Raw genomic sequence first — 18,114 nt, 5'->3', positions numbered from 1 at the left:
AGTGTACAGCGTTTGGCATTGGCGGCGGCACGGGCTGCACGTAGCGGAGGAACTGATGCAAACAAGAAATGGGCGATTTTGGAGTATTGAGGTTGAGGTTTGGTGACAATGGATCTAGCGAAGCCAATGATTTTGGAAGATATGGAAACCACAGAAATGGAAACTACAGAAACGGAAGAACAAGGAGAACAAGGCAGCTATTTGGGGGTTTCTGGCCTGATGTGGCTGAATGGGGTGGGTGCAAAAGAGCCTTCTCTATAGAGGCCTTTGGAGACATTCCACGATGCCGTTTCCACGGCACACGACGGTTCAGCACAAGCCCAACTTTCCATTCGGTTAAGCCAAAATTCTACATTCTCCTGGTCTACGCCTCCTCCATCAACACCATGGTGTGGCCCCTTTAGGATCCATCTAGCATCCGTAAAAGCGCATCCACAAGGGCCCCGAACCAGAGCCCAGAAACCAAAAAATCCACCGAATTCACCAAATCCAGGGATGTCGGTCCCGCCGCCATCGCCAAAACCGCTTTTGCGTTTCCTGCCCAAACGGCTCCGCTTGTCATCTCCACATTTCGCTTATTATCGCCAGGCAGAAACCCCCCAAACCATGCTGCAACGTTGGTCGCCTAAATGGCCCAGGGCTCAATTCCAAGCCTAACAAGACCTGGCCTATCATGTTGCTGCTTTTCCAGGAATGTTCGCCTAACCAGATCCACCGTTCTTCCCCACCCTGAAACAACCGCTGTGCTTACGCTGTTTGCAGCCATTCTCCCCGCTCGAACCTGCCCGGTTTGTGATCAAGGAAGGTCACGAAGGGGTTGGCGGATGTTGGAGGAAGCACGGATTCCGTTTTTGCGTTTGTTCGGTGGATTTTGCTTGGAAACGGTGGATCTGTGGATTTGAGGTTTTGGGAGGTGGTGAGCAACCGACGGTTTTGATATCGGTGTTGGAAAAAGGAGACATTTTGTGATTGCTGGTTTGGAGAGTCGGGGATACACCGGGTCGAGGTGGATATTGTGGTCTTGATGGGCTAGCAGAGGTTGTGGAACGGTAAGGTTTGGAACGGTAAAGTTTGGAACATGACGAAAAAGAGGATAAATCTACCAGAAACGGAGAAAAGCAAACGCTTAAGATTTAGGCTCTAGCTTCGGTGCTGCTTTCTGGGCTGCTTTCTTTTGTTTCGGTTGGCTTCGTCGCTTTATTCGTGACTTCCTACCCAGAGATCCAGACCACCATCGTCAAGTCTAATGCTGGACCCGGAGGGCAGGGATGTGATGGTGAAAACAACACATTTCGTGTTATACGGTAAAGAGTTACAGGGAATGGACATGTGTGTGATTAGTGGTTATCAAATACAAAGCGGACGATATGGAGAGAAGTACTAGATTCCACGGCATCTAAGTGGGAGGCATAGGGGAAGAATTAACATACAACCAACCAAGTGATCGATGCAGACCCGGTTTGAATTTTAACGGACCAGAGTACCATATTGAAAGTCGTCCTTGGGAGAGCTCTTTGGCACACTAGACTCACCAGACCATTACATCACTGACACCGGTTTTGACATGTCACCAAGATCAACACTGAAATGAAAGCCAGAAAGCCCGCAAGAAGAGAATCTTTGGCTTACTATCATCCAAAAAGTCCTTAGAAGTGTGCTACTTTACCTTACATCCTTGGGTGCAAATGGTAGAGATGATCTCAGTCCCACGGACCAGCAGCACTATCTGATAATTGTCCAGTAAATTACCGTAGCCTTCTCTTGACTCTTGAATCCCTAAAAAGACACAATTCTCCAAATCCCCAAATCCCCAAAAGTGTCATTCTGGGTGGTAGTACATCACCATGATAGGCTCTCACCACTACAGTACTACCATGCCCCATTCCACCAAACCATGCCAGTCTACAAACTTTCAACCCTCAACCCCATAAAGGCACAATCTCTACAACAAATAGCACTATCCCCATCACAGTACGACCTCTTGTCCTTCCTCCCCCTCAGTACCTACCCTTCTACCTCTCACCACCAACCATCCATCCACCCATCCATTCATCCTTCCAACCACCAAAGTACCACCAAAGTACCACCCACCAAAAATCAGGAAATCCACTTTCGCTCCATCTTCATCCAAAATTAGCAACCACCTCGTTTGGTCGGCCCCCTAGTGCCCTAGAGGCTCAGAACCGTCCACCCCATCCGAGGAGGATCCCTGAATTGCACCTCGTCTAGCCCGACAAAGCCGTATTGAACTTCAGAAGCCCCTGCCCAATCCGTCCTCTCCTTCCTCTTTGGCTCCTCGTCTCTTTGCCTGTTTAGGCTGGAGGCTCAGTAGCCGAGCCACGATCGACATTAGAGGTTGAAACCACGCATGGGTCGGACGCTGGGGGCCTAATTGGGCGGGGCTTTTTTTGGTTTAAGAGGGTGGAGGCTTTGGAGGTTTGGTGGTTTTGGGACACTATGGCGAGGCGGTGATAAGCTGGATTGGGGTCCTGAGGTTCCCGAAATAATATGGGAGGGTTGAAGGGACAGCAGTTCAGGGAGGTTGGGGCATTAGTTCAGGAGGAGAGGGTTCCATTGGGGGTTCTGGGGATTTCCAGAATTTTCATGAAGTTTGATGAAGAGACTTCTTAGGTGTTGGAGGGTGATATCACTGGAGGTGGATACCATCTACTAGGATAAATGGAGAACAGAAACAGAGAGATTTACCGGGGAAGCACAATTTCGAACTTTTCAAAACGGCTTACAATGACACTGGCCCAATTAACCCGAGACGTGCTCCGTGGAATGCAATTCGTCTCCATAGATCGGTCCATAGATCGGTGGTTTCTCCGGATTGTGGTATGGAAGATCCATTCCAGAAACATACTCCGACCAGCGGAGCAGAGCCGAACAGATGATCAAAAAGCAGCAAAAAGTGCATCAGCAGAATGAGAAAATTAACCGGTTACGTTCGTTTTTTGGTTCAATCACCCTTTGTTGGGAAGTGCCCTGCTTCTGTTGATCAACACCAGAATAGTCTTTTCAGCATATACCCGGTCTTGCAGAACGAAATGTCGTACATCAGAATCTGCGGCTGGAAAGATTATTTGTGCTGGGTTTGTTGGGCATTGTGCTCGAAAGGTGAGTTTTTCAGTGGTGACTACGAGTCACCGATGACTGTGAGTCAGGCGTGCCTCAGACCACCAGGAGGGTAATGTACAGCTTGACTGATATATACGAGGCGAGAAAAAGAAAAGTCACCGAATTTTTGAATTGTGCCTAATACGGCTGAATTTGGAGGAGACGTTTTTTCAGGGTGGATGATTATACCTATGACTTAGCACTTCCTAGTACAGGCTAAATATTACAGGCTACGTAATTGAAACTACTCTTTCAAAAAAAGCAGGTCGTGGATCTTTAGAGCCTTTCATGCCAATAGAGCTCGATGGAAGAGAAGAACTTTCGAAGGATCTAGGCGAAAGCAACTCGCAAGTACCATCATTCATTGTCGAGAGTGAAAAGCCACCATGTCAACAACGGCGTGAATAAAATAAGCGAGTCCAAATGAACCTTTTTCGAGAAAGCCTTTAAATCTCGTTTGGTGTGGGTTTGGTCATTTTTTCCAGAAATGACACCCTACTTTGCTATGCGTTCGGAGGATGAGAGATATCTACTAGAATTTCAGAGATCTGATTGGCTAGGGGAGTCCCTATTTCGAACAACATCAACGACATCAAGAACATCATCCTAATATGACTTTGAGTATAACAGATAAAATCTCCTAAATTATGATTTTTTTCAGATGTAGTGGACTTCTTCCCTCATCGACCACCATTACGTCATGATGACGTTCACATGGTCAGAGTCTCCGGACCACCAGGATTAGAAGATCAGCATGATCTGTGAAATTCGATACCTTTCAGTAAATTCCGCTTAAAATATTTTGTAAAATTTCTCGTAACAACGACGATCCCACTACATGTCAAATGAGCCTTCTCTAAACCACACCAAAAACACTCTTTTTTGATTTTACTCTTCGATAATTACAACAAGGCCGAGGAACCGAACTACCGAAGGCGAGTTTCGGAAGGCCCAAAAGCAGCAAAACTCATTGGATACTTAACCTCTTAGTAAAATGGCTCAAATGGAAGGTTATGAGCAAAAGCTGAACCTTCTCAGCCTCATACATGCAACCGAAAGAATAACTTTAAAACCACCGATGCCCATAATCAGCCGCTTAATCGAAATAGGAACTCCATAAACAGCAACCTCTATTTTACAACACCACCAAAACTGAACCACCATGCTACACAGATTTGACTAATCTGACGCACCTGGGCCGATAACCATCCATACATATCCACAAGATGCAACACTCAAATTAAACTTTACACGCTACCATAAAGCTTGCTTTCCAAAGCCGTGTTTACATTTTCTACAGAGAGCCACACCGGCTCAAACCTTATTTGTGTTACATTTCGGGTTCCTAGCCGTCCTCCCGAATGACCTAAAACTTCAATAAAATCGAAAAATACAACACCCCTGAAATCCACAAAACCTGTCCTGCTTTCTTCGTCTCCACATTGTCTTCTCCAGTTTCCCCATGCCTCCAACGTCCGTTTCCGCCTTATTCTGATTCTCCTCTGTTAGCGCCAAAAGCCTACTGTCTAAAAATCGCCATATTGTGTAAACCATAGTAAATCGCCACATTGTGCAAAACGAACAATGTCAAAATAGCGGCGCCCGGTCCGTATCAGCCCCGTAATCCACCGACGCTGATTTGCTGCTCCGCCATTGTCTAACCTTCACTGGTCATTTTTGCTTTACAATACCACCTCCGTTTATTATACAAATACAATGCTGCCCCGGTCGGGAGCAAAATTAAGAAAAAGAAAGACGACACTTAGCGGCTCTTTTTTTTGCAAAGAAGCCCGGATCCCCCAGAAAGTTCCCCATTCGTCCACAACGCCGAGAAGGCTAACCCCATCCGGAAGCACAAGCGCTAGTCCGCTGAGCCGTTGCATTAGTCTGTTGCGCAGAGTGACTGGACATAGTTATTGTGTCAAAACAAAGACACTCTCGGACCCCTCAGTCGGTGATTCTGGCCACACACATTGGGGGCGGAGCCTGTTTCGTATCTGCTGAAAGATCTTCAGATCGACAAGCGAGAACAAGCGAACGCTCAAGTGCCGTATGGAAAAGGAGGCCCCTGAGTACCCTCCTTCTGGAAAACCCTCGTCTGACAAGACTCTTCTCTTCACCAATTAAGCACCTCCCGGAGCGAACTGACTTTTTCCTCCTTGACAGGGACATTGTCTGGCTTCTGAGGCTCGGGAGCCACCTCGGCCTTCTCGGTCGTCTCGGCCTTCTCTGTAACCGGCTGGGTCCCCTCGATTTCGGCCTCCATGTGATCGCTGCCGGCTGGACTGGGGCTGTTTTCGGGCCGCTCCATTAGCTCCGTCAATTTTTGGAGCTGGGAGTTCATCACCGCAGCGTGTCGTCTCATCATATGGACAACTTCGTCGTGGAAACGGCGGTTTTCAGACATGATGTTGCGCAAGAGCCCCACCGTGGTGGGGTCCTCGGAGATCAGCAGCAGATCCAACCGTTCCGTCAGAATCTGGCTCGAGTAGCCCAGGTACGCCAGCAGCAGCGAAAGCTGAGACGCTCCCAGCAGTCGGCGTCGTTTGAAGTCGCCAAGATGTGGATCAACTTCGTCCTTGACATGCGGCGGTAACGGTCCCACCATCTGTCCGCTTTTGTACGCTTCGCTCAAGTCGTGAAGCTCCAAAACCGCTAGCTCCAAGTCAGGAAGCAGCAGCCGGGGATGGAGCATTTCAAACACAGCGTAGGGCTTGTAGTCAGAGGCGAGTTTGCGATTCTTTGCTTTCCGTAGAGCGGCAGCCATTTGTCGTTGTAGCGTTCTCACCGTGGGAACAACATGGTTCAGGGAGACTTTCATTCTCTCGTGTTCAAACCGCTGCTGAATCAAATCCCACTTTCTGCTCTGGCTCAAGGTGCGGTCGCCCACGTACTTGAACGGCTTGATCTGGACTATGAGCCATAGGATGAGCTTCACGTCGGAGTGGGAAAGCTTCAGGCGCTGCCTTACAGCAGCGGACGGTAGGGACTGAATTTTAAGATGGGAGTAGGGCGGCGCTTCTGCTTCGAATAACACTTTTGAAGGGAAGGACGCGGTCCAGGGCGATGGAAGAAATGAGGCCAAGAAAGGGTCTTATATGTGTCTGTCTGTGGGCTTAACTGGCTGTTGCGTCGAGCTCACAACCAAGCAGCTTAATAATAGATTTCCTTTTTTTTTTCTTAGAGAAGGCGCCATCGGCAATAGCGGTGTAGGGGAAAAGCCGACAAGAAAGAGGTACAAAACCATCTGCCATGCAATGACAATAAGCGAATCTCATCGACTTTCCCGCTCGACAAGCAGGAATCCACGCCCCGAGCCGGGCTCCTGACACCGTGATATGCACGATTTTGCCTTGTGGTCATGTCGAAACGCCACACATTTCTGTCTGGTCAAAGACTGTTTTCGACGTTTCGGCCGAACCCAATTTAGCGCCTGAGCGTCCGAAACATTCGGGATTTTTCTCCGACAAAGTGTTTTTTTAAAGTTGGGGAAACGAATGGCCAACAAAATTATGGCACTTCGAAAAAAATAATTTTTTTTTTTAAATCTCTCCTTCCCCTGATCTCCCTCCCTAGGCCTGTTTTTCACAATCCATATCTTTTTTGGGCCAACCCTCGCTAGCGGCAGGGTCCTCCCTCGCGTAAAAGCAGCAAGCGACAGATTCCGCTCGCATTACTATTTCGGGCTTCTGGAAGCCTATTTCTATGCACCTCGTCTTCTCTGTGGTGAGCCCTGCTCTGGGCCCTAGGCATTTCTCGGTCCTCGGTCGGTGGGGCTTGGCTTAGTCGAACTTTTAGACTGCAGCGCGCATGAGATTTGCGCTGTCAATGCCCGGCTGCAAATAAATCGAAGATGGTCTGATTTTTTTCTGTGGTTTCAATGTGGTTGATTGTCTTCTGTTTCTGTTTGTTCGGCCGGCAAATCAGAGGTTGAGTCCGGACGCAAACATCTCGGCCGCCTTGCGCATGTCCTCGTCAAGATCTCCATTGAGCCGAGGCCACTTCTGTTCGTCATCAAGCGCTCCGCTTTCTTCAACGTACGAAAGCATGCTCTGCGTGTCGAACTCCTGTGCAGCTGCCCGGGGCATCTCCTGGCGTTGCTTTTTCTCGTTCGGGTTGCCCAACGGCACCATCGACATTTGCAAGTTGTCCAACGGTCCGTCCACAAGACACCCTCTTTCTCTGAAGTGGATAAGCAAGTAGTTCCACAAATTGTCCTTGGAGAGCGAACGGGGGTTACCCAAAATGACCAAGCCGTACTTGGCTCTGGTCAAGGCGACGTTCATACGACGTGGGTCTTTGAGGAAACCAATGGCTCTGTCTTCGTTGGCACGAACACACGAGAGAATGATAAAGTCCTTTTCACGGCCCTGGAACGCATCCACAGAAGCCACCTCCACGTCCGCATACTGCGCTCTTCTGTCCACAAGCGACAGGTTGATCAGCATGTACTGGACAATGTAGGCTCTCTGGCCCTCGTAGGGCGTCACCACACCGATTTGTTCAGGACGTACACCGTCTTTGAAGAGTCTAGTAATGATTTTTTCAACGTTCATGGCTTCCACACGGTTGAGGTACGAAATGCCGCTTCCACTGATTTCCTCCTTACCGTAGTTGGCCCAGAACATCATGGGGCAGTCGGGAACAGGCCAGGGGAAGGTCAGGCCTCTCCATGCTCTTTCAGCCAGGTTGACACCGTTTTGAAGCGAACCCTCGTAAAACATGTTGGACGAGAACTCCGAAAGCGCAGGGTTCATACGGTACTGGACTTCCAAACGGATGGGCAGGTGGCCCAATGCAATGAGACGCTCGAAAAGCGATTGTTTGAGCCCGGCCTCGCCGGCTTTTTTGTCGATAATCACAGGACCCAACTGCTGGTGGTCACCGACCAAAATGACCTGTTTGGCGCCCTTGACGATCGGAATAAGCACCTCGGGCTCTGTGGCCTGGGTACTCTCGTCGATCAACACCGAACGGAAGTTGAAGCCGTTGAGACGGAAATCGCCTGCTCCCACACACGTACAACAGACAACCTCAGCGTTCTGGATGATGTCCGTTTCGATCTTACGTGTGGTGTTCAAAATCATCTTTTCCTTTCCTTCCGAAAGCTTCTCACCGTCTTTCTTGAGCTTCATCAAACGCTTGACCTTGGGAGGAGCCTTGCGCTCGATCTGCTGGTGAAGCGCCAACTCCGAAACCAGCGAGTCCACGTCCTCACGCAGCCGGGCCGTCAAACGCACCACCTTGATGCCGATGGTGTCGAGTTTATGAGCCAAATGGTCCACGGCGACGTTGGAAGGTGCACAAACAAGAACCTTGTGTTTGTGGAGACGGACCAAGTGGTAGATGATCGTGGCGGAGGTGACGGTTTTACCGGTACCGGGCGGACCCTGGATGAGCGAAAGCGGTCTTTGCAAAACGGTCGCCACGGCGTTGGCCTGGGAATCGTTAAGTCTGGCAAGACGCTTTACTGAAAGCTGTTTTGGTGCTTTGGTGGAAAACACAACCGGCACCACCTCGTGGCCAAGGAGCTTATGGTAGATGAAAGACGATACGGACTCTTCTTCGGTGGCAAACACTCTGAGTGCTTTTTGCATGCGCAGGTAGGAGGTTCCTTTCCAGACGAATTCTGCGGTAAATCCGGTGGTAGCGTGAACTGGCGCCTCGGGGTTTCCGGGCAAAAGCTCCAAGGAAAACTCCTCCAGGCGTGCCGACGGGAGGCTCACAATAAAACCCTTTCCGGACCAGGTATCCTCGGTGAAGCCGCCTTCACGGTGATGAAGAATGATCTCGTCGCCTACGGCCACAACCAAATTCGACTTTTCGTGGGTGGAGAGCGCAAAAGACGCCACGGTGTTGTTGTTGTGGGACGTCAGCCACGTCACGGAAATGTGCTCCAACGCTTGCAGCTCCTTCAAGTTCTTATCACAGATGGCCTCGGCCTCCACCAACGGCGCAAACGCGTTCTGGTACTGGTACGCGTCCTGGTACCGCAAAAGCACCGGCATGAGCTCGTCCGCCTCGGCGTCCACCCTGTCTATATCTTCAATGGTAGCATCTCTATTAACTCTCCACTGAGCCTCGAGTTTTGTAATCTGATCGTGGGAAACCTTCCTCACCGCCTCGGGCACCTCGGCCACCCACGGAAGCAACTGGCGGTCGCTGATCAACGCCTGCCACTCGTTGGTTTCCCAGTTGATGTCCCTCAGTTGAGCACAGGGCATTCGACAAAGAATCACCACCACGCTGTCGTGCTTCGCCAGCACAAAGCCCAACGAAAAGATGTTTTTGGAACCGCAATTGTAACATTCAAGCGTCTCGGCGCCCAACGCCAGCTCCTCGTGAAGCAGCACCACATGATGCTTCAGAAGCACAAGATGAGCGACAAGATGGGAACCAGCCAGGTGCAGCTTGCCGTTGCAGAACCAGCGGGAGCACAGCTCGCACTTGGCGATGCACTGCGGGGAAGCGAGCCCGCAGTAGGCGCATCCGGGGCCTGTGGGGGCGTTTTCGGGAGAATCCACTTGTAGTTGGTCCATGGTGAAAAAGTCGTGCGCGACCGAGGACATCAAGGCCTGCTGGGGTGGGGCGATTTGGGGGATGGAGGTGTGGGGGCGGGGAAAAAGGCGTGAGGGACGGGGGAGGTTTTGATAGTTTTTGGGGGGTTTTGGGGTTTTTTGGTTTTGGGGGACTTTTGGTGTGTGGGGGAGAAGGTGTGTGGGGGATTCGGTGGTGGTGGTGGAGTGGCTGCGAAAACGGTGATGGTGAGGTTGAGGGAGGTGTATTTGGGGATGAGGGTGTAGAGGTTTGGCAGTGGAGGAGAGGAATGGAGTAAGGGGAATGTGGGTGTTTTGGAAAGTGGGTTTTGTTTGATCGGACGGTTTGTTGATGCCGGTGATGGTTGGAGTGATGATGGAGGTTTTAGTGCTGGGTCTCAGATCCGTTGGTGGTCATTGCGGGATCAAAGGGTATTTTGCGATCTTATTATTTTTGATAATCTTGAGTATTTTCAGGATTTGATGTTTACGGAGCCAGAATGCTTTCGCTGTTATCGTTTTAGATTTATGGTTGGGTCCGTTGTGCCAAATATGGGTTTCTTGATCTATGCCTTAGCTGCACTTGAAAAAGTAATGAAACAGCAGTATTCGTCTTCAAGTAGAATCTGGGGCATTTCTATCCTGTCATTATTCGGTGAATTTAATTGACAGACAGCTTCTTTAATGAAAGGGTACATCATGATGTGAATTAGAAAGATTGTCTCATTGAGACTAAAGCTTGAAAAGAAAAGACACTTCCATTTCTAGAAGTCGTTGAACCACTGAACAGAGAAAAGAAAGAGCATATATCAAGCGGCTTTTGGCATTGACTCGCTGAAGCACTGTAATTCTCCATCCCTTGTCTCTTTAAAAGCACACTAGAATCAAGACTGGCTGTTTCACAAGAAATCTTGAAAAAGGTGCATTTACTGTCAATTCCTCTACAGGTTGAAATGTCTTGACAATACTCCACATTTGCGAACCATGCAAAAACGCCTCCCATCAACCTTGAATTTCTTATTTCCATGGCATCAGTCAAATCCGGTAACTCAATTCCACACACCCCTTAAAGTTCATCTCCGTTGGAAACCAAGAAATGTCAAAATCTTGTCAATCACCTCGACAAACCCAAGAAATTCACAAATTTGCATAATGTTCCGCAATTCAAAAACCCACACCGTATTACATATTCACAGGCTCCTATCCTGAAGTCTAAATGTGACATGACGTATGCAGCTCGCCTAAGTTCGCGGACTGTCCGACGCCGAGTGATATATTTGAAAATCCATAATTCAAAAAATAATGGACTCCGAAAGCCCCATATTAAGCGCCCAACACGTTGAGGCCTTTTTTCCCTTTTCGTCTTCTCGGCTAATGGGGGCTTTGTTCTTTCGCAGCCAAAACACCCGTACACCAGCTTACCTCAGGCCATCTAACCCTCCGCCAAACCAACAAAAGTGGCTGCTTAAGCCATTGCTTTTTGGCACAATCTAGAGATGCGGATATGTATATCACCCTGTATGAGTATGAAGCCGTGGGGACGGCTGTGGGGCTGACACTTGGGAATGTTTCAGAATGGGCTATATGCAGTACAACTCGTTAATCCTGACGAAATCTGAAACGAAGCCTATTTCCAGCGCCACGGGCCCCGTCGTCCCCAAAATTCACCCAAATATCGACTCCCCTAGCTAATACAATAAAAAATCCAATAAAAACCTCAAAACCCCCTTGCTCTAACCGACCGGCACGGCTGTGCGCGTAGCTGCGGCGTCCTGCTAGCCGTTAGACGCCAGTCTAAAGCGATTCACGCGGCACGATTTTCCAAATTCTTCCAAATCCGAAAATTTAAAGAATTTCAGAAAATCAATAAAACACAGATTTTCCCGAAACCCCAAAACACCCGTTCCATCCCCTTCTCCCCATTCTAGACCCTCACACGTCTGGCATTGTCTTCCGCGTCCCTCCATACAAGATCGCCAATTCTCACCAGCACCTACTACTAGTTATCACCAGTTTCCCACGCTTAAAAAAAACCACCAACTTCTTCTTCTTCCCCACATTTGCCCAAAATGTCCCGTATGCCCTTCGTCAAGGCGCTTACACGTGACAAGGCCCTGCTCACGGCGTCCAACGTCTCGTACTCCCGAGACTCCTTGACATGGTACTCTCCCTCCCAGATTGAAATAACCGATATAGGCCAGATTGTGGCTCACGAGGAGACAGAGCCGCCGCTGTTGCTAGCACTGGCGTTGCAGGCGTGTCACGTGTCGATCCACCTGCTGCTGCCCCTGGGTCCGGTTTTAAACGGTCGGAGACGGTTTACGAAGAAAACCGAGCTGGAGCTGGCCAGCTACGACGAGCCGCCCGTGATATTCATCCGCCTGTACGACAACGAAAAGCTTTTTCTTCGAATCGCCTCGAAAACCACGTTTGGAATGGTGCTTCTGGCGCTCATGGCGTGGCAGAACATGAAACCAGCCGGTTTGGCGAAGAAATGGTACGCCGAAAACGCCAGCCTGGCCACGGTGGTCTCAGACGACCCGCACGAGGTGCTTGTGGGGCGCTTCCGGATTTTCGGCCCGATTCCAGCAAAAGTAAAGAACCTCAAGCTCGTGAAAATGCCCAGACCTCCTCCGTACCAGCTGCCTTACGACACAGACGCCCACAACGACCCCAGTCACGCGTCCGGAACGCTGCAGGGCCACGAGGGCTCGATCCCCGAGGGCTGGTTCTACACTATGGGAGTGCTCAAGTCCAATGGTACACTCAACTTTATTTCCGAGCTAGACGGCACTTTGCTTTACTCGATCGACATCAAGAGTATCCTTCTGCTGGAGATCCGGGAAGTGCACCACTCTATTTGTGATTCCTCGAACATCCTCTTTATCGGACACATCAAGGACTTGCGCTGGAACAATGTGCTTAAATCCACCACGGCCTTGACACTAGAGCAGCTCAACCAGCTTCTGCCCTCGTTCCTTGTCAAAGACGGTAAACCGGTCGCCAACAACTCCAGAGTGCTTATTGACTTCCCCTTGCACATTGACCTCGAGGACTGGTTTGTCGGACTTAACTACTTCTGCAAGCGTGAATACATTGGCATGTACGATAAGGGCCTGGCGCTTCGCCCACCACCCACAAAGCACTTTATCGATATCGACCTGACCATCGATCACGACTCGACTTTGGATGGCACCGAGACCCCTCGCAACGGGACGCCTAACACAACCTTGAACTCCAATGGTCTCTCCCATGTTGCGCCACATCACGATAATCAGCACCATAAGCTCTCAGACTACTTGAGAGACCATTTGCGTGTTTCCAAGAAGCTCACAGTCGACATTATCGAGGCTAAATTCGACCATCCTCCATCCCTGCCCAAGGATTCCAACAAGATTTATGCCGAAGTGGTCATGTGGGGTTTCCCATGGGCCAGAACTGCCTTTGTTCAGCACACATCCAATCCTTTCTGGAAGGAGAACTTTCTGGCCTCGTTACCTATTCTGACGCAAATGGTCCACATTGTGATCAAAAAGTGCGTTTCAAACAAAAACGTCTACTCCCCAGCCGACAAAGTGGTGGGAACCGTTTACCTCACGCCCGACGTGCTTACACAGCAAAGACACACCTTTTCCACCATGATGAACCTCAACGTTGGCGGCAATACCATTAATGTGCCTGGTCACACCGCTAATGACTCCCTCGGTGTGGCTGCTGCTACTATTGCCAACAACAACAACTCGGTTCGTCTTTCCATTTACGACGCGACCAATCTCCCCATCGGCAAGCTCCTCTTGACCGTGGATCTCAAGGAGTACTTAATACCTAATCCCTCTTATTTCAAGCCTTTGGAACACATGCTTAAAAACTGTCCCATGAAGGAGCTCATTGAGTTCTGCAACAATGCAGTGCTGACGTCTGAATTCGAGAATGTCAGTTTCATCTTACTCGATATCTTCCAGAGTTTGGGAATCGAAGACAGGTGGTTCAAGACGCTCGTGGAGGCAGAACTAGTTGACGTTGACAAGATGACGCGAAAGAACTACGCCAGCAAAGGCAATGGCAACTCGACATCTAGTAACAACGTCTTCAACACATTGTTCCGTGGCTCGTCCATTTTCACAAAGTCGTTGGAGAAGTACATCTTCAGAATCGGTCAAGAGTACTTGGAAAAGGTGTTTGGAGACTTGTTTGAGAAGATCACCATGGAGCTGCTTAATTGTGAGATTGACCCTCGTTATGTGAGACAACAAGAGGCCGCTAAGAGAAAGAGAGCCAAGCATGGTGCAAACTACATCAATACTTCTGATTCCGAAGACGACAGTGACGACGATGTTGATGCCGAGACCGAGAAAAAGAGAGAAGAGCAGGTCAAGGAAATCATCGACAAGAACTACAAGGCACTCACGAACTATGCCGAACAGTTGTGGTACAGAATCTACAGCACCTCCAACGATCTTCCTGAACAAATCAAACTTCAGCTCAAGAACTTCAGAACAAAGGTTGATTTTGCCTGTGACCCTGAGGATAAAACGACTGCTCTCAACTGCTTGAGTGCTTTCATTTTCCTTCGGTTCTTCTGTCCTGCTATTCTCAACCCTAAGCTCTTCTACTTGACGAAGAATCACCAAACTGGCAATGCCCAGCGTACGTTGACGCTTATTGCCAAGATCTTGTTGAACCTCGCCAACAGACAAGAGTTTAGCCAGCACAAGGAGCCTCACTTGGTTCGTATGAACAAGTTCCTCCAAAAGCACCAGGATGAGATGTATGACTACTTTGACAAGATCACGGGCAGAAAGAACGATTTCAACGAGAAGATTCTTGACTTGAGTCACGAGGTCAACCGGTTTGATCTTGGACTTGGTGGCGATGCTTCTTCGAGTGAGCTTCCAACTACGCCTTACTTGATTGATAAGTACTTGAGATTGACTGAGCTTATCCACCTTCTCAAGTTGAGTGGTCACAGCAGGTCGCAGTCACAGAAGCTTTCTTCGACGTCGACGAGCTCCATCACGACCATGCTTTCAAGCCTGACGGTCGCCAGGAGCAACACAAACACTCCAGCTCAAAACATAGCTGCCAGGCTGCCGTTCAAGGATAACTTGGCTCCTCAGAATGACGAGATTCTCATGGACGGAGACAGAAACACGTACCAGATTGGCTCGCTTGAATTTGAAAAATCCGAGTTCCTCGATTTGGCAGGAGACAACGAGACGGAGGGCTTCATCAAGTCGTTGTGCCGTAGTAACGAGGAGATCTTCTCGTTCATCACGTCCAACATCTCGCTCAAGGATCTCCAGAAACAGAGCACAGACCTCATCAACCGAATTGATGAGCTCTCTCACAGACTCGAAGAGCCCGAAATCTGCGAGAACCTCCAACACGATCCCAAGCTCTGGGAAGCCTACGTTGACAAGGTGGTGGACACTGCCATTATCGATGTGGCTAAGAGCAGCGTTGTATTTTACGATGAGAACTTCCAAGGCGCCATGGTCCCCGGCCAGAAGCGCATCCGTGATAACGGCATCACGGCCTTGAAGCTCAAGTTCCCTGTGGAGATGGAGCGGACGCTGATGAGCGAGAGTTTCAGCTCGAACTCGTTGGGCAGTCTTCTCCGGACCCCATCCAAGAACCCGTTCAAGCGGTGGTTGAAAAAAGAGTAATCGGCGGCGCCGAGTATGAATGTAACATTACAGACTGATGGCTATACTAATACTGATGATATGAAGGATGCAAGCGTGTAGAGGTTGCAGGGTCTGGGGTTGTGAAAGTCTAAAGGTTAATCCTTGGCGGCCGGTTAAAGTGGTGTTTTGGTTTCCCCTTCCGAGATTCCGTGCCAGGAGGCTCCTGAAAGCAAAACACAAACCAATCAGTGGCTCGTAAAACAGCAACAACCGAAAGTTCCGTGCATTTGGTGATGACCATCTAACAAAGAGTAGGTGAGGTGGAGAACATTGTCTAGTGCACAGAAGCCCATGTTGTAGATAGTGCCCAAAGGAGAAGGTGTAGACGGTTGAGAAGTGACCAGATTGAAGAATCAGAAAATGAAGGAAAATCAAGAGAGGAAGTTTTACAAGAAAATGAGTTTTGGGTTCTTTGGCATAGCACATGCTGAGGGCTGCATAGCCTCTTTTTCAAAAACGGCCTAGCCCGAAAAATGACGATTTAGGCCCACGATGTTGATATCACCAGATTGAAAATCACAATATCGTGATATTCGTGAAAAACTCAGAAATCACCTTACCCTGTTGGCTTTCACGCCACAGCTGATGCAACGTTCCATTTGCAGCCATTCGATGAGCTGCCGTTTATGCGTTTACAAGTACCGGTCAACCAAGCCTTCCAAAGTGAAAAATCCACAATTCGTAAAGCACACCGTAATAACCAAAAGATGTAAACAGAAAAAAACAAAAATCCCGTCGTCTCGGGACCCCAAGCATTCCTGATCCTTCCTCGTTGCTCATTGCTCATTGTTCCTATACGAGCATCACAACACATCGACCCAAATCCACCAAATCCACCTCAAACCTCCCAAATCCAAAACACCCGTTTTCTTCGTTTCTCCCCTTTCCACGGTCCACCGTGTGCCAGCACCGCGGCTAAACTCCACAACGTCACTTCCCCTGGAAAGTTGCTTCCAGAAGCCGCGCAGCAAGCAACAAGGTTTTTAGAGAAAGCGGCGTGATTTCGAAAAAAACAGCAAAACGCAGGTGGAGCCCCGTTTTCGCTGTGTGATGAGCGGCAGATTGCTGTTAATTTGCAGCCTCCGGATGCCACGGAAGAACGGTTGCAAATGCGCCGCGACAGCGAAAGCTCCACGACGGGGCGGTCGAAAACGAAGCGATTCGACAAATCAAAATATGCAAATTATACAAATTCCAGTAAATCCAATAGACTCAAATTTCTTCACTAATCGTAAAAAATTCAGGCCCTTGCCAAAAAGAAATGGAGGCCCAGATGTCCATCGGTCGATGCAGTCCCGCGTGGGTATCAACACTGATTGTCTTTTTTCCTAAACCACCACCATGGCGACAGAAGCAGAGATATTGGCGTCGTTCCCGCAAGTCAGCGCCCCCACCCTGCAGACAGGATACACCTCCAACTTGACGGAGGAACAGAAGCAGATCTTGGCCCAGTTGAGACAGGAGCTTGTTGCTGAAGGGTTCGAGTACCGTCTTGACGATGCGTCGCTTCTTCGTTTCTTGAGAGCCAGAAAGTTCAACTTGGCCAAGGCCAAGTTCATGTTTGTGGAGTGTGAAAAGTGGAGAAAGGAGTTTGGCGTCAACACCATCCTCAAGGACTTCCACTACACGGAAAAGCCCCTCGTGGCCAAGATGTACCCACAGTACTACCACAAGACCGATAAAGACGGGCGTCCGGTTTACTTCGAGGAGTTGGGCAAGGTGTACCTTCCCGACATGTTGAAGGTGACCACCCAGGAGAGAATGTTGAAGAACTTGACCTGGGAGTACGAGCTGTTCACCCAGTACAGATTGCCTGCTTGTTCGAGAAAACAGGGCTACTTGGTCGAGACCTCGTGTACCATCATGGACCTCAAGGGCATCAGCATGAGCGCCGCCTACCAGGTGATTGGCTACGTCAAGGAGGCCTCCAAGATTGGCCAGGACTACTACCCGGAGAGAATGGGCAAGTTCTACTGCATCAACGCCCCCTTTGGCTTTTCCACCTTGTTCAAGTTGTTCAAGCCCTTCTTGGACCCTGTCACCGTGTCGAAAATCCACATTTTGAGTTCTTCGTACCAGAAGGAGTTGCTCAAGCAGATTCCACCACAAAACTTGCCCAAGAAGTACGGTGGAAGCAGCGACGTGAGTGATCAGGACTTGGCTTTGAACGACTACGGTCCCTGGAGAGACCCCCAGTACATCGGCCCCGAGGGCGAGGCGCCCCGTGCTTTCGAGTGATTTATTTGATAGAGCTGCTGCCGTTGCATGAGGTTGCCACCACCTGGGAACCGTGATAGAGAGACGGAGCAAGCTTCGTGTGAACGCCGTGGCGCCCCGCGGGATTAGAGTTCAATAAAACGCTATTTATGTGAGTGTAGCAGGCGGTTTTTGGAGATGCCACTTTTGTCGTAGATTGTCGTTTTATGGGGGCATTGTTTCGGACAATGGCGTGTCATATTGTCGTGAGACATCAACAAACAAGTCCGACTGGTCAGAGGTTGATTTATTTTTGGATTGCTATAAATAAGGTCACCATGCCTTTGGTTCTGGACTCTGGTTACAATGGCATTGTCCTCGTAATTCTCGAATCCATAATATTAATGAATTGAGGGACTTTGCAGATTTCATTTCTTTTGCTGGGGTTTCACGGGACGCACTATATACTTGGACTTCGGTCCCAACGAAGAAACGGTTGCAACTTGTAATGCTCCACAGGTGATGTAACAACCTGCTTCACAAAGCCCTTTGATGCACGCTTCACCTAGCATAAC

General features: G+C 49.4%; 3 protein-coding genes across 3 annotated transcripts; 2 read left to right on the top strand and 1 right to left on the bottom strand.

Moving 5' to 3' along the window:
- Positions 1-5,236: 5,236 nt before the first annotated feature.
- NAM7 (ATP-dependent RNA helicase) lies at positions 5,237-9,659 on the bottom strand (the record flags this gene model as incomplete). The annotated part of the gene is made up of 2 exons (XM_024858499.1): positions 5,237-6,086; positions 7,069-9,659. 2 exons carry the CDS (start codon positions 9,657-9,659, stop codon positions 5,237-5,239), a joined length of 3,441 nt encoding a protein of 1,146 aa, XP_024713409.1.
- A 2,066-nt stretch (positions 9,660-11,725) lies between these two features.
- Positions 11,726-15,322, top strand: BUD2 (Bud2p; the record flags this gene model as incomplete). Its single annotated transcript, XM_024858498.1, has 1 exon — positions 11,726-15,322. One exon carries the CDS (start codon positions 11,726-11,728, stop codon positions 15,320-15,322), a length of 3,597 nt encoding a protein of 1,198 aa, XP_024713408.1.
- A 1,362-nt stretch (positions 15,323-16,684) lies between these two features.
- Positions 16,685-17,581, top strand: SEC14 (phosphatidylinositol/phosphatidylcholine transfer protein; the record flags this gene model as incomplete). The annotated part of the gene is made up of 1 exon (XM_024858497.1): positions 16,685-17,581. One exon carries the CDS (start codon positions 16,685-16,687, stop codon positions 17,579-17,581), a length of 897 nt encoding a protein of 298 aa, XP_024713407.1.
- Between the last annotated feature and the right edge of the window lie 533 nt (positions 17,582-18,114).

Source organism: Candidozyma pseudohaemuli, assembly GCF_003013735.1.
Source record: "Candidozyma pseudohaemuli strain B12108 chromosome Unknown scaffold00007, whole genome shotgun sequence".
In the NCBI taxonomy this organism is placed as follows: Eukaryota; Fungi; Ascomycota; class Pichiomycetes; order Serinales; family Metschnikowiaceae; genus Candidozyma; species Candidozyma pseudohaemuli.
The sequence above is the reverse complement of the archived record's forward strand: the minus strand, read 5'-3'. Positions and strand labels throughout refer to the sequence as shown.